Below are 15,798 nucleotides of genomic sequence, written 5' to 3'. Positions count from 1 at the left end.
TTTAGTGAGGTGAGGTTCTTTTCAGCAGACAGATGGGTGGATGGACAGATGGAAGGATATAGAGATATAGATATTGACTTCTCATGAGCCATGCTGTTTGATCAAGTCCAAACACCCAGTTTCTCATAGCTGGGAAGAGACAACATTAAATGTGTCTCCCACAAGCTATTGCATGTTTTTTTCTTGAAATTTACTATGGATTGAGAAAAACTTGAGGCCATGAACTATAACATACCTTTGAAGAAAACCTTGAGGCCATGAACTATATAACATACCTTCAAACATGAGAATATTAAATTTAGAGTTTTTTAAAATTAAACTAGTGTTTTAAATCTGAATACATGATTCTACAGCAAGATAATGAATTTTCACATCACTTCTGTAGTAAAATAATAATTGATTATTTCATTCTAACACCTATATTGAGTATATGGAAAAATATTAGAATTATTACTTTACCCATGATACTTTACTTCCCCCAAGTAACAATTTTAGGACCAATTTCTTATTTCACCAGTACTATGTGGATTACAAATATGTGTCAAATAGCCACACTAAAACATGAACAAAACCAGGAAATACCTTTACTAATAGCTCATTATTTATGACATTTCCTTCTTCTGAAATAATTTTTGGAATATGACTTGCTAGAAGTTGTGCTTTAAAAAAAATGAGATGGCATGGTAGAGAGCTTTCTTTTAGTCGAGAAATTAAGAGCAAAGTCTTAAAAAGTGTAATGAGGCACTCATTACTTTCTCATTGTGTTAGAAGAAACAAAATAAGCAAGCTGCAATTAACTCAGGGTGAAGTGTGAATGTGAATGATTATGCTGCCAGGCTGTGACATCACTTTCTTCCTAGGATTTCTTTTGAAGTTTTAAAGCACATAAAAGTATAGCAAAATGTATAAAATGAAGAGAAAAACAACTCTTTCTAAAAGGTCTAAAGGGGAACCAATAAAGGCTGTTAAGATAGAAATAACACTTTCGGTAACTCATGGACATTTAGTCATTTATTTCCAAGCTACACAAAATAAACTGCCTACTGTAGGAAAAAAAAAAAAAAGATCGGTTTAAAAATCTATGGCAAGATATATGTCACCACAGTATCTTGTATAATAATGCATATTAATAATACTTTATAAGTGCAGTTAATTGGATACCAAAATGGAAAAACCTAACAAGACAGGAAAGAGGAACATCAATAATTTAGTAAATGAAAAGGAATTAAAGTATTAAGTTCAAGTATTACAAGAGTTTTTTAAATACATAGATGTAAATGAAACAAAAATTGGTCTTCACCTGGTAAGTGTGTACTCCCTGAGTCCTGAATGCAAATTCATGGCAGAAAAAGTACCTATGCATCCACGCAATCTTCTGTCTCGACCAATCTTCCATGTTACAAACAGTGGGCTGTAATAGAACAGAAAATAGGGTAAATCAGTCAACTCAACCAAGCCAGTGTTTATTGAGCATTAACCATATCCTAGGTTAGGTGACTGAAATATAAAGACCAAAGACAAGTCTTCAAAGGGCTCAAAGTTTAATTCCTTAACAGATATTAATTTCCTACTTACAGACCAAACATAGTAAAATAAATACTCAAACTTGGTAATGTTGAACACAGAACTTTAACTTGTCACCGACGTCTGCAGGATTCCCTGTTTAATCCTAGGATCACTGACTGATTTGTAAGTCTGATTTAGAAAACTGGAAACAGGTAATCAACAACCTTAACAAGCAGCACCTTTTCTGGAAATACAGGGGCTATGAAAGATTAAAAAGCAGTCATTGGTTTATAGGAAGGCAGCGCTGAGGCAGACACAGTCACAACTAACTAATACAAGGCAGATGAAAATAGCATTATAAATAAACCATGCCCAAAATGCCATACATGAAGCTATAGGGATAGGAAAACATTTCATCAGACATGATAATCTTCGGGTTGCCCTAGTAAAATCAGGATGGTTGAGATAGGTGAAGTGTGGCTGCAAACACCAAGTAGCACACACCCTTCAACAATTAAGTTAATGACTAAGTCTGAAAACTTACAAATAACTTGATATCATCTATATACTTTAGGACATTCAATAAAAATAAAAATACACTGCAAGTAAGGTTGTCTGTATTATTTTGAATATTCACAATAATAGTGGTATAACATCATTTCTGCTTCTGAAATATTTAAATTTATGGAGCTATACTATATTATATCTATTTCTCATTATTCAATAGTGAGCTACAGAACATTCTATCTTTAAAATGCTCTTGGGAAACAAGATAGTCCCTTAAAGCAGTTTAATCCTCCACCTCAACTGTTTTAATTATGGCAAGTTCTGACAGATAGGTACAGTGGTAGACTGGGCCCCAAACAAACCCTGCAGATAAACCAGGGAGGACTATGAAAAGTCTCCTTCTTCCATAAATTCAATGTTCAAAATATGACTACAATATCAAGGCAAAGAAGACATTCAGGCACCAGATGACCTACACTAAAGGTATTAAAGTAAAAACAAAAAGGACAGGCCAACTTTTCTGCTTTGCAGCTTTTATGTGTGAAATATAAACAACAAGATTATAATTATCCATTTGAAAAATTTTCTCTAAATGCTCTTGATTAGCAGTTCATAAGAAGACAAAAATTAGACGGGAATCACAATTTCTTTTCACTACTCAGAGAAATACCAGTATCAAAAGATTTAAGCATTCTTTGAGAAAGATGTAACTTCTTTATTTTTCCGTTTTCCAGCTTAGTGCAGCCAACATCTACAACCATTCCTATGGATAGCAAAATCATCAATCCTTTCTCATCACACTGACTAGACAATATCCCAACATGAGACAGGTCCTCTGACAGCTTTGACAGCTTCAGACTGAAGTGAGTCATCCTGTAATGTATATAATGCCATGTATCCAAAACCTTGATGACTTTTCAATAACAGACCAACATTGTATTCTCATCCCCAGTGACTTAAGGAACCTAAAATATGGGAGTAAATTCATTTCTCACCAAAACACATGAAATGAAAGCCATTCAAAAGTGCTATACCTTCAACCTTCATTTAGCTAACTAGAATATATAATATGCCATTCTTATAATAATGTAATATCTTCTCCAGTAAATACTCAAAATATATAGGATAAATAGAAGAACTGCACATACTGAATACTATACTGAATGATAAAATATGTTGGAAGGATTCAAGAACATGGCAGGGGAAATTACATGTCGTTGTTTATAATGCTATGCTCATTCTTTGGGAGAACTGTTAATATATGGCTAAGGGTGCTACAGGATTGCATTTTTGCAAGGCAGCCTGGGAAGCAAAGGCATTTCACAATAACCCAGGGCATGGAGATATAAAAAGCTGCACAGGGAATGAGTAGTCTGACAAAAGCCTTTATACCTTGCTGTGGTCTCTTTCAGATTTCACATTCTTTGGGGTTTTTGACATTACTGATTATGTGTTCTTAAGAGTCCTCATAAAAGGTAAAGTAGATGATGCAAAATTATCTATGTTATTTCCTATTTTCTTTCCTGCGTCAAGCAATATCCACTATGTAAGTTAAGATTGCAATAAAGCAGCTGTCAAGAACAAGAGGAAATGACAGCCCTACTAAGACAGACGTTTGAAGATGTAAGAACTCAGACTTTTAGTAGACAGTATAAAGTTTTTCTGGAAATGCCACTTACAAATGCACATCCAATATCTTTTATCTTTAAAAAAAAGTGTAAAAGTGTTCACAGACTTAAAAAATAAAGTGTCTAAAAAGCATCATTTAATAGGGAAAAAAATCTAGGCAGTTGAGCATTTTAAAGTAGATTAATACACAACAAACCACTGAGCTCCAAAGATAGCATCGTGTGCATAATAATGACTCTGTACAGGGCAATGGCTGCAGGAACATTCAATGCATATTATCTAAAAATAGCAACAACATATTTTCACTCCAAACAGAGGAAAGGAATAGGTGATTTCATTCTTAAATATGTTATTAAAACATGTATGGGTTTGCCAAAGTACAAAAGTGAAGCCATCAGCATAAGCAGAATCAGATCAAGGGGAGAAGGGGGCTTTGAGGCTGCTGAGAGGAGCTATTCAATGACATGGAAAAAAGGAAAATAGTTCATAGTAACGCAAAGATTGAATGCTTTTGGAAAATGCTTTTGCCATATGGTTTAAGGCCACCTACATACGTTGAAAAAAAAAATACTACTAACTCCAAGAAGGATCAAAATGAGTTGAGATATTAATGGAAATATTTATCTGAGGGTAACCAGATGTAGCTTTTAAAGGAATTATCCTACTTCTGAACATTTTGTACCAGTATGTTCTGAGAAGCATTTGGAGGAAAGTAAACCCCATTTCCCCAAGCCTGTACATAGAAACAGGAAACAACCACCTAATCTAGGTGAATCCTCTCTGCCAACTGGCAGCCAGCACTGTCAGATCAAAAGTGGCTCTCAGAAATGGAGCTGTTATGGAACAATAACGGTACAAAGAGCAATATAAATCTGCACAGGGTTCTCCCAGTTTCATGCCACTTCCAAAGCCCTCTTCTGAGATGGTCTATTGATTTAAGCCACAACACATTAAAAATGTGTTTGTAGGACTAGAATACAATTACACAAGACAATGAAAAAGATGTGTTTACTTAACAGCAGTGCAGCTCAAAGCCTACCTCTCTGCAACAACATAAAATGGGAAGTTTAAAAAAAAAAAAAAAGCAGTCCATGGTGAGCTCTCACTTATCTTGTTCAGAATGAAGCTTACAGGTAACAACATTAACACAGTAACATAAATCTTACATATTTGCTACGGGCATTCAACAAGATTATTTATTTTAATGATAGATAAAAAGAAAAAGAGAAAAGCCTTGTATCTTCAGTTTGTTTCTTATACCACCAAATGACAATTGTCAAGTATCCTTGGTCTCATCAGCAACTTAGCTCAAAAATCCAATTATGATCCTTATACCATACATCTGAACTCCAGGATCTAGGAAGCTTAAGTAAAACAAAAATGATGATGCCTTCTTTCTATCTTTTCAATGAAATGAAGCTGTGTGTTACCTTTATAAGCCATATAAATTACAGTTTTCATTAATACAAAATATGTCCAATAACATTAGATCCTGAATCAGTCAGCATGGGCTGCTATAATAATTATCACAGGCTGGATTGCTTAAGAAACTTTATTTATAGCTTTGGGAGCTAGAAATCTCATGATCCAGGTTATAGGAGACTTCAGTTATTAGAGAGAGCCTTCTTCCAGACTTATAGAAAGCTACTTTGTCCTCACATGTCATTTCCTGTGAGCATTGTGGGACAGCAGCTCTAGGGTAGTAAGTACAGCTGTCGTATAAATTACCACAGAGTAAGAAAATTCTATGGATACTACAGTTAACCATATAGCTGAGCTGAGGGCCTGTCCCCTCCCATTCCTCCATCTCGTCTTCTGAGGAATGGGAAGATTAGCTGAAGAGATGACAGAATGCAGGAGAAATGCCAGACTATTTAAACAATGGTTCTCAACTTCCTAATGCTGCAACACTTTAATACATGTTGAAGTGAGCACCCCAACCATAAAATAATTGTCATTGCTACTTTAGAATGGTTACTTGTTATGAATTGTAATGTAAATAATCTGTGCTTTCTAATTGTCTTAGGTAACCTCTGTGAACAGGTCATTTGACTCCAACAGGACAGAACCCATAGATTGAGAACCACTGATGTAGAAAGACCAGCACCAATTTACAAGTTCTTAGACTGTTCCTATTATAAATCCATAGCAGGCTATTATTTCATCCTTAATATCTTACCAACACCCTTTCCTACCTCCCCCTTGCCTTCTCATTTCATGTTCTCCTGTTATCTAGGCAGCCTTCATGAAATCCAGGTCTTTCGTCTATTTTCTACAAAGTATACACCAAATGAAAATTTCCACTTAACCTTGTTTATTAATTATTCAGCAAGGGATGGGCTCTGATCATTCAATTATGCAATTTATGTTATAGAATGAATAATGCTTAGGTTCATAGAATCTCAGAGCAATTGGAAATGAAAAAAAAAAATAGGCCAAACTGGATGAGGCAAGGGAAAGGACATGAGTTTCAAATGCATTTGACACATTTGTTCATACCATTGTTTTCTATAGATGAAAATAAACTACAACAAACAAACAAAAAGCCAACATAGCTTTATATTATACACCTCCCTTCAACCTTTGTATGAAGCCTGTATCTCATGGTACCTGGGAAACTAAAGCAATAAGGCTAGATAGGATGACTAGTGTAGGAGATCATAAATATCTAAAATTGAGAATCCAGAATTACCTTATTTTAGCACTTGTTTTGGTTTGGTATTCATAGAAATAAAATAGCAGCACTATATGCTTTTCCCCCATTTTAGTATTTCTAATTTAGTTGGTACATGCCAGAGGAAGGAGACGTAAGGTCTAACAGAGCTGGAAATTCTGAATTCTCTTTATAATCAAGTCTAATCGCACTGACATACAGTCACCCCAATCAAATACGTGCTTTAGGAGATTACCATCATTCTGCCAATTTTTGAACTGAAGAAACCTTTTTTTCCCCTTAGCAAAACTAAATCAACCATTTTCAGAAAACTTCTTTAAAAAAATTCAGTTTCGGGTAGATAGGCTGTCTTACTATTTTTATTACAGTACAACTTAGACCGGAAAAATAACATCTGTACATATTTCCCCTAATTTATACTGCAGTGGACACTGAATATATGGTAATATTCTGCAAATGGACTATCTATGGTTTCTTTCATAACAAAAAGGAACACACCACAAATTTTTATTACATGAATATCTAACTCCCTAATTTTAGGGGACAATTTATTACAGATTTCAAAAATGAAATAATTTCCATTTGAATTTCCTACTCTGAAATCATTTTTCTCAAAGAGCTTTAAATCTTGCAATTCAGCTTTTGCTATGAAAAGGGTTATTTTAATATGAAACATACTGAGCTAAAAGGGACTTTATTACTGACATCTGAAGACTCCTTGGCATGAACAAAATTAAGTAAAGGAAAATTAGGTCCAGAAGTTTTAGAATGAAAAAATAATGGATACAATTAATAAAGATAGTCTACTGTTATTTTTCTCTACCACTAAAGACTTTTGTGGGACTTTGCTTTGGCACTTTCCTGTGACTGAGTATGTAGCACAATCAGGGAAATTATAATACTTTAAAGAAGACAACAAAAACAACTAGGGAATTGGATTCTGTACCTATATTTTACCTCCTTGGTTAAGAATCTATACTTTACCATCTTATCCTAGCCGTGTAGCCCACTCAGGAGAAATGGATAGGAAATAAATATGCTGATTAATTTAAGCACTAATGTAAAATGAGCTGCAAATCATTTTAGCTTCTTCATCCTAGATTTTATCTTGTTTCTCATTCCATGGAGATCTGATGAAATGTCTCACCTCAGTAAGACCCACAACACAACTTATGTACTTGTTTTTCACATGCTTTCTGGATTTAGCAAGGCTAACTCTTTTGATTTTAAGGTCCTTCCTTGGATTGTATGTTCTTGTGAAAGTAAGGAACTGCAAAGGCATAGCTTTAGATCAGAAAGTCAGGACTGTCTCCTTTCAGAGGGAAGAAAAGCAGATTCCAGGAACACATCAGACAAATGACACTATAGTTGCCCTCCCCTTTCTTCCTTCTTTTATCTTTCAGAGAACAGTTGAAACTCTCCAAAACCCTCTACCATGAAATACATGAGGATGAGTGAGACAGAGAGAGACAGAGAGAGAGACAATTTTTAAAATAGGGCTCTTGCTTAGCACTATGCTTCCCGGATTTAGGATTGAATTTGAGACCCTGCAGGCTAAAGACTCCATTAGGTGGGATTATAGGCAAACAGCTCCTAGTTCAACCAAAATAAGCATATTTAATATACACAATTTAATGAGTTTGTACAGTCACAAACAACTATGACACCATCATCGCAATCAAGGGAACAGACATATTTATTAGTTCTTGCCAAACTGCATCCTTTTAGCTTTGTTTTGCAGTAGGGATACTTAACCTCACAAATTTTGATAAACGCATACTATATTAACCTTAGGACTACAGTGAATAGGAGATCTTTACAGCTTATAGCAAGCAGGTATAACCTAACACATATTGAACAACCCTCCAGCCCTGTTGTAAGCTTCTAGTAAGCACTATTACAGACTTCTCGCATAAGCACCATCATGCGGTGTTTGTAATCATGCGGTGTTTGTCCTCCTGTGGCTGCTTTATTTCACTTAGCATAATGGTTTCCAGATTAATCCACATTGTTGTAAATACCAGGATTTCGCCCATTTTAAAAGCTGTATAACATTTCCTTTATTCGTTTGATTGTTAGGAGTTATTTCCATACCTTAGCTATTGTGAATAATGACACAAGGCATACTGGACTGGGAATAAGCCCTGAGTTCCTGTTTTCAATTCTTTTGAATATGTACTCAAACATGGGACTGTTGGGGCACTGTGACAGATTTGAATTAAAAATAGTCAGCAATGCCTACACTGTTTTCCATGGCTGCTCCATATTCTCACCAATGGGTTCCAACATCTGCTTCGTGGCATGAATTGGGGAGAGTTCTATTGCCCTCTGCATGTTGAGTTTGGTTTATTTGTTCTTTAAACATTTCATAGGATTTATCCTTAAATATATCAGTTTTAATTGTGGGAGGATTCTTAATTGTAAGGTTAATGTGTTTGACAGATGCCAGCTCTTCAGATTCCCTAGATATTTCTGAGTCCATTTTGGTCAGTTGTACCTTTCTTTCTTTTCATTTATCTATGCTATAGAAATCTCTGGCATAATATTCAGAATAATCTCTTAATGTCTCTAAGAGCTGTAGTAGTACTTGTCTTCCCCCCCCCCCCTTTTAATCTTTGTAGGTCTAGCTATAAGAAATTTTATTGTTCGATGTGCTGTTATCTACTTTTTATTTTTCCTGTATTGCTTCTTCTTCATTGACTTTTTACTTTTCTACATTTCTCTTATTTACCTGGAGGGATCTGCAGTTGTTCACTAGTTTCAAAAAGAAGAAGTCTATTGACTTTAGGTTTCCCTTTAAAGTTGTTTCTATCCCTGCCCTGTGGTACCTGGGTGTAATAAATTTGCATATATTGTATTTTCATTATTGTTTATCTTTTATGATTTGGTTCGTATCTTTTTAGATGTATATTAAAAAGCCAGGCATGGCAGCTCATGACCATAATTGGAGAGGCTAAGGCAGGAGGATCATCATATGTTCAAGGCCAGCTTTGGCTACATAGTAATTTTTAGAGTACCTGGATTACACTGTGAGACTGTTTCAAAACAACAATAATAACAAATAATAATCTAATATTTGGGAAATTAAAGGTATCTTTTTGTTACTTCTAATTTCATTTTGGTCAAAGCTCTACATTATATTAGTTCCTTGTTAAATATGCTGAAAGTTTAATAGACTCGTGAACGTATCATGAATTGGAGAAGAAAATGTATTCTGGTAATGTATCCAATGTTTTATAAATGTTAATAAGATTCAGTTAGTTGTGTTATCCGCCTTCCATCTCCTCAACGAAGTTTTATTCACTACATCCAGTTCTACCCAGCACTGTTAAGATAGTTAAAATATCCAATTCTGATGATAGTTTTGTGCATTTATCTTATCAGAATATGCTTATTTTCCATGTATTTTTGAGGTTGTTAAGGGCATATATCTGGTCATTGACTTCTTGATGAATTGATCACTTACCATTATAAAATGGCCAGTCTATTCCTGGCAATACCACTCTTACTAAAGACTATTTCAATAATATAAATTCTGGCTTCCTTTTAGTTACTGTTCACATTATTTTTCCCCATATTCTTGCTTTTAATCCATTTTTATTCTTAAAGTTAGTTTTTATCTATAGTGTATTATTAGGTCTTGCATTTTTGCAACCTTTAATAGTAGTGGCTGCATTACTTACATTTAACTAGTTGCAGTTACATTTAAGTTTACCATGTCTATATTTACATGAGCATGCATGTGTGTGCACTGTGTGTGTGTGGGTGGGTGGGTGGGTGCCTGCATGTCTGGTGGCTAGAGGTTGAAACTATGTGCCACCAAATGGAACTCATCATTTTGGGTAGACTGACTGGCCAGCCAGGCCCAGGACCTGTTACCTGTCTCTGCTCCCATGTGGCATTAATCCCCTTCTGTCTAAAGAATGCCATTAATATTTTGTACAACTGAGGTGTGCTAGTACCTACTCTTTCCATTTTCATCTCACAATACCCCCATTTCACCCTCATTTCTTGTTTTCCTTCATTTTTTAAGATACTATCAATCACCTATGGATTTTACAGTCAGAAGTACCATTTGGTTTGTTTGTTTTCTTCCTCACTTTCAGTACTTTAAGGATGTCAGTGTATCATCCTCAATGGTTTTGATGAGAACTAAATGGTACTCCCTGCACTTAATATGTTTTTGTTTTTCTCCAGCAGCATTTAAAATGCAATCACTGGTTTTAACAAGTTGATTATAATTGTTCTACTCTTGATTTCTTTGTAGTTTTTCTGTTTCTAGTTGCTAAATTTCTTAGATCTATGGAGAGAGGTCTCCAAAGTTTTCAACATATTTGGAAATCTTACAGCCATTACTTCCACATTTTCTGCTTAGGCTTCTCTTTCCTTGACTCCAGTTACATGGCATATAAATGTGCTTCATCATTTTTGGAATCTTCCCCCGACCTGGGCTATTCCCATTATGTTGGACAATTTCCACTCATACACTGAAGTTCAATCTTTTTTTTTCTGTAATGCTGAATTTGTTATTTATCTCATCTAGTAAATTTTCATTTCATATGGTACACTTTTTACCTGCAGGAAGTTCCTTTTGATCCTCTACAAGCTTTCATTTCTTTATTCATTGTATTAATGCTTTTCTTTTAATCCTTCACTATTTTCAGGGTAGCTTGAAAGTCCTCTGTTAGTTCTATTGCCATCATCTCTTGTTCTATTTCTATTGACTACCTTTCTCCTAGTTACAGCACAGATTTCACTGCCTCTTGCAGAGCTAATAATCTGGTAGGTATGGGATCTTTTAATAATTATATTGTAGAGTGTATGGATTTTGCCCTATTCCCTTGGGGAATATTCAAGTTTTGCACATAATTAAATTATGTTAGAGTCATTTTCAAAGTGTGGTTTTGTTTTGTCCGTTTGGGATCAGAGTAACCTTACACTAGGGTTAATTTACGTCTGCTAATACGGAAAGATCACTCTTGGGTCTCTACTGTATGCACATGGTATTAGACAGTTTCTCATAACATAACTCCTGGTGTAGGAGCTCTGATGTCCTTTATGATGCATGCTCAGATTTACATCTGGGCAGAATTCTTAACTTATTTCTGGGAGTGGCTTCCCAGCTCTAACAACCTCTTCCACCAATTCCTGCTGTCTACTCCTCCCTGTCTCTTAAGTTCAGCAAGATCACAGGCTCACAGATCTTGAAAGTGCTGTTTTGCAGGCAGGATAGTTCTAATGCTCATTTCGTTCATTTGTTCCCTTTCTTTCAGAGAGTACAGCCTGTGTATAATATCTGAACACATTTTTTCTCATATATTTTCTCTAGTTTCCAGTTGTTATTAGAGATAAAACTTGAAAACTAACCAGTAATGTGTCAGTTACTCTTTCATGAACAGAAGTGGGAGTTCTAAAGCTTTCAACCCTGAGTTACTTTAAGGACCAAACTCTGGTAGGTTTCACATCAGAAATGTGGAAAACCTTGCCACAGATGATAGAAGATTACTACCAGCAGAAATACAGTTCAGGAAGCAGAAGGGTACAGATCTCGTCAATTTTGACAGGTGGTGAAAAATATTAAGTGACTCAACCAATTTCAGGGGCAACACACTGCTCATACCTAAAGGGTAGAGATGTCACTGTTAAAAAATTCACTTTGAAATCTCTAATGTCCACAGTAATGAAAGAAAGAAAAAAGTCAAGGCACTCAGGTAGAAATTGAACTTGACAAGTATCAGTTAACAGTCACTATAGTAGTCCCTTAAGTGTTTGCCAAAAACAGATCACTTTTTATTCTCCTTTATGGGTTAAAAAATAAAAACAATCTTAACAATAATATTAACAAGACCTGACATACTTGAAGATGTTCTCACTAATCATAAACAATGTCTGATGTATATGTCTTTTTTACTTCTATTTTTTAATGACCATTTTAGCTGTGACTATTTAAACAGTCTTACATCACAGCTACTTAACTCACTGTGACCACAGACAATACTAAATGTATTAATTTTACTAGTACAAATCTTGCAATAGCAATGACATATCTATAAAGGAACAGTTACTTAAGGACAGGAACTCCATAAGAAGGGAACCATATATACAAAGCCCTTTATCATAAAACAGAAAAAAAAAAAACAGAATGAAATATCATTAAATAATTATATCCAAAACTTCATTTAAAAAGTACCCCACTAACACATCAGGCAGTACTGTGATAGTTCAATATTCATGGAATAATGTGAACTATTTTCTAATTTGGGAGACATAAAACAAAGTAAATTTCTATAGAAAATTAGCATAGCAATAACAAAGTCAATGCAGACCTGAAAGAGGAAAGCAAAATCCATGCATAACAGTGGCTGAGAACTCCAGACAGTAAGGTGGTAAAATGAGGATACCTGTTTACATATACAGCTGTCTTTACCTTTACCCTTCTCGTTAATGGGCCCATATAACTGTCTGCTTCAAAGCTTGCATCTCTGTAAACAAATCAAATAGAAGCCATACAAAAGGGCCAAGTCCCCTGCAAAAGGAGAGAAAGGGAGGGAGAGGGAGAGAGGGGGAAAGAGGGGAGAGGGGGGAGAGGGAGAGGGAAGGAGGAGGGAGAGAGAAACAACCTCCTCTAACACAACTTCTTGTGTGTATTTAAATGACTGGGTTTTAAAAGCCTTCAACTGAACTGCTAGGTAAAGAGATTAATAAATGGCCTAAGAATGAAAGCAACCTACTTAGATTAATCACAGTAATTACAGAAGAAAACACAACTTTTCAAGCCTGGTGGCACAGGCCTATCATCTCAGCTACTCACCAGGCTAAGGCAGAAGGACTACAAGTTCAAGGCCTGCCTGGTACTACACTGAATTCAAGAGCAGCCTGGATAACTTGGTGCAAACCTTTCTTACAATGGAGGAGGAAAAGAGCGCTATGAATATAATTCTGTAAAAAGAGTGCTGGCATCCAGTATAAACGAGGCAGGAGGCAAGGAAGAAAGAAGGGAGGGGGAGAGACCATGAAAGAACCTCTTCTTGGATGGAAGGAAACAAAGCAATGGAAAAATTAATTGCCTAGGAAGAACTAATTCATTAGAAATAAACCATTAGAATTAAATTAAATTCAAATTGTTTTCTGTGGAAACACATTTGTAATTTTTAATGTAAGAGTACAATTTCCAAATGATTGTTTTAGTAGACTGAAAAACTGTGTAATACATCAAAGTGTCTAGCCCAATGACTGATTCAATGAAAGGTAGCTTTCTTTACAGCACCAATGTCTGGGGAGAACAGATTCAATTAGAGAAATCAAGATTGTAGCGTTTTACAAGAAAGAAATATAGTTCTTTTAGGATATACTGACATCTGCCCTCCACTTCTTCCACTAAAGTAGGACTTTAATGAATAGGGAGAATAGTGGATTAGAATAGTTGGTAATGAGAGCACCAACTCTGTATGTACTGTGCACCAAATCCAGGGCCTTGTATGTGTTGGGAAGCACTATACCAGTGCAAAATAAATATTAGAAGATTAAAAACTTGTTACAAAGAAAACATGTTCTAAAGATAAAAATCTAGAAGAATTATTATCATAGTAACAGAAACTGACTGGATAGTAGTAAAAATTGTCTCACTGAGGGAAAGGCTGGAATGCTTATAGAACATGTTTATTGACTATGAATTTAATTCATGTTGGTTATATATCATTTGTAATACAGAAAACTAGAGATGAACACAAAGAAGAGGGAAATTTATAATGGGAATATTGTCTATAGAAGTAGGCTGGAATTTAAGTCAGTGTGGTAAAGTGCCCGCCAAGCACACCAAAGGCTCTAGATTTGATTCCCAGCACTGGTTTTATACAGTTTGTTTTCTCAGTTGAATCGAATAAGCATGTTCCTGCATGGTTAATATTCTTTAAAACTGTTTGAAATGCTCCATGATATTTCATTACACAAGTTTTCCAAACCATAGCTAATCATTTCCTTCTTGTTAAACTGTTGGCCAAAGCGTCTGCGCATTATAGTGCATTGGGATTTCAGTTCTCTTTTCTCAGTACAGATTGCTTAAGGAACAGAATTACCAGATCAAAGTCTGAAAATATTTTATCACTCTTTGCATTTTATCAAATGCCTTTAACGGTCCTTTCCAAAACAACACTGGCACTAAAGAGACAGGCTTCAATGAGTTAAAGCTCCAAGATTACTTAATTATAACCAGCACTTATGAATCAGTTGAATCGATGGCAGCTGTTTTAAATGTTTTTCTCCTTGTTAAAGAGGCTGTCTTAATTAATGGTCAAACCGCAGTTACAGTTTAAAAATTAAACTCAAGTATATTTACTCCACGGTAAAAATGGCTTCTTTCCAAGTTATGGGCTCCCTCTTCTTCAAACCTGTATCAAAAGAATTTATTCTATGGTGCCAATGCCACAAAACTAAAAGCATCCAAATAAAATGATTTTTATGTGATTTCTTTATTTTTCTTTCTTTCTTTTTCTTTCTTTCTTTTTTTTTTTTCTTTTTGTTTTGTTTTGGTTTGGTTTGGTTTTTCAAGACAGGATTTCTCTGTGTAACTCTGGCTGTCCTAGAACACACTCTGCAGACCAGGTTGGCCTTGAATTCAGGGAGCTGCCTGCCTCTGCCTCCTGAATGCTAGTATTAAAGGCTTGTGCCAGCACCACCCAACTTTTAAATATAACAGAGTTAAATAGGGATTTCTCAAATATGTCAATTTTCATGGTTCTTAGAATAAGACACTACAAGACAAGACATTTGAAAGAATAAAAGGTAAAATATCTCCGAAATGATTCATTTCTAACTTTCTTTCTCAACCTGCTTGGCCATGCCCTAAAAATCTGATTTGGTCAAGGTTGTCACAACTACATAAGGAATTGCCCGAATGGTGGAAAAGATGAGCCCTGCAGAGAGCTCTCAAAGAATGCTCCTTCTCTAAGGCCATCTTCCTACTGATAACTTTGTAAAGGGGGCTAACAGAGGCAGTTGTTAGAATTTAGAAGATCCTAACATACACGTTTTTGAAGTGCTTCATTTACTTTACAATAACTATCAGTATTTTTTTAAATCATCTATCTTTCTAGTTTGTAAGCTCCAAGAGGACAGAGAGCTAACCTTTTAAATGGACATAATCACAGCCCCAGCACATAATGACTAAATATGTTTGTTGGAAGAAAACAAAAAGAAATAATATAACCTAACAAGGAAATGCTTTATTCTTAGAAATCTAATAATTACCAGAACCTCTCAGTTCAAGTCCCTGTGGCTTAGTAAAACAAGGGTGATGGAGCAGGGGAAGGAGGAGAGGGTTATCACAAGATATGGGCTTAAGGTACAACATTCAGTCAGATCCTCAGACATGGTTCTTCAAGATGGGGCCACACATCTGATGAAATGCTGTAGGGATCTGTTATTGTTTGCATGTAAGACATTTCCTGTAGGCTCATGTATCTTAAGACTTGGATCCTAGCTAG

At 35.4% G+C, this 15,798-nt stretch overlaps 1 protein-coding gene across 1 annotated transcript in view; it reads right to left on the bottom strand.

The window, feature by feature from the left end:
- The window catches only part of Ammecr1 (AMMECR nuclear protein 1), a 101,603-nt gene that overhangs the window by 51,767 nt on the left and 34,038 nt on the right, over positions 1–15,798 (bottom strand). The window contains exon 2 of the mRNA XM_051177993.1: positions 1,301–1,411. Within this exon, the coding sequence (XP_051033950.1) occupies positions 1,301–1,411 (111 nt within the window). The remainder of the gene's footprint in view (positions 1–1,300; positions 1,412–15,798) is intronic.

The sequence above is a fragment of the Phodopus roborovskii genome, unplaced genomic scaffold (genome assembly GCF_943737965.1).
Source record: "Phodopus roborovskii unplaced genomic scaffold, PHOROB, whole genome shotgun sequence".
NCBI classification, from domain to species: Eukaryota; Metazoa; Chordata; class Mammalia; order Rodentia; family Cricetidae; genus Phodopus; species Phodopus roborovskii.
This window is presented reverse-complemented; position numbering and strand designations above follow the sequence as displayed.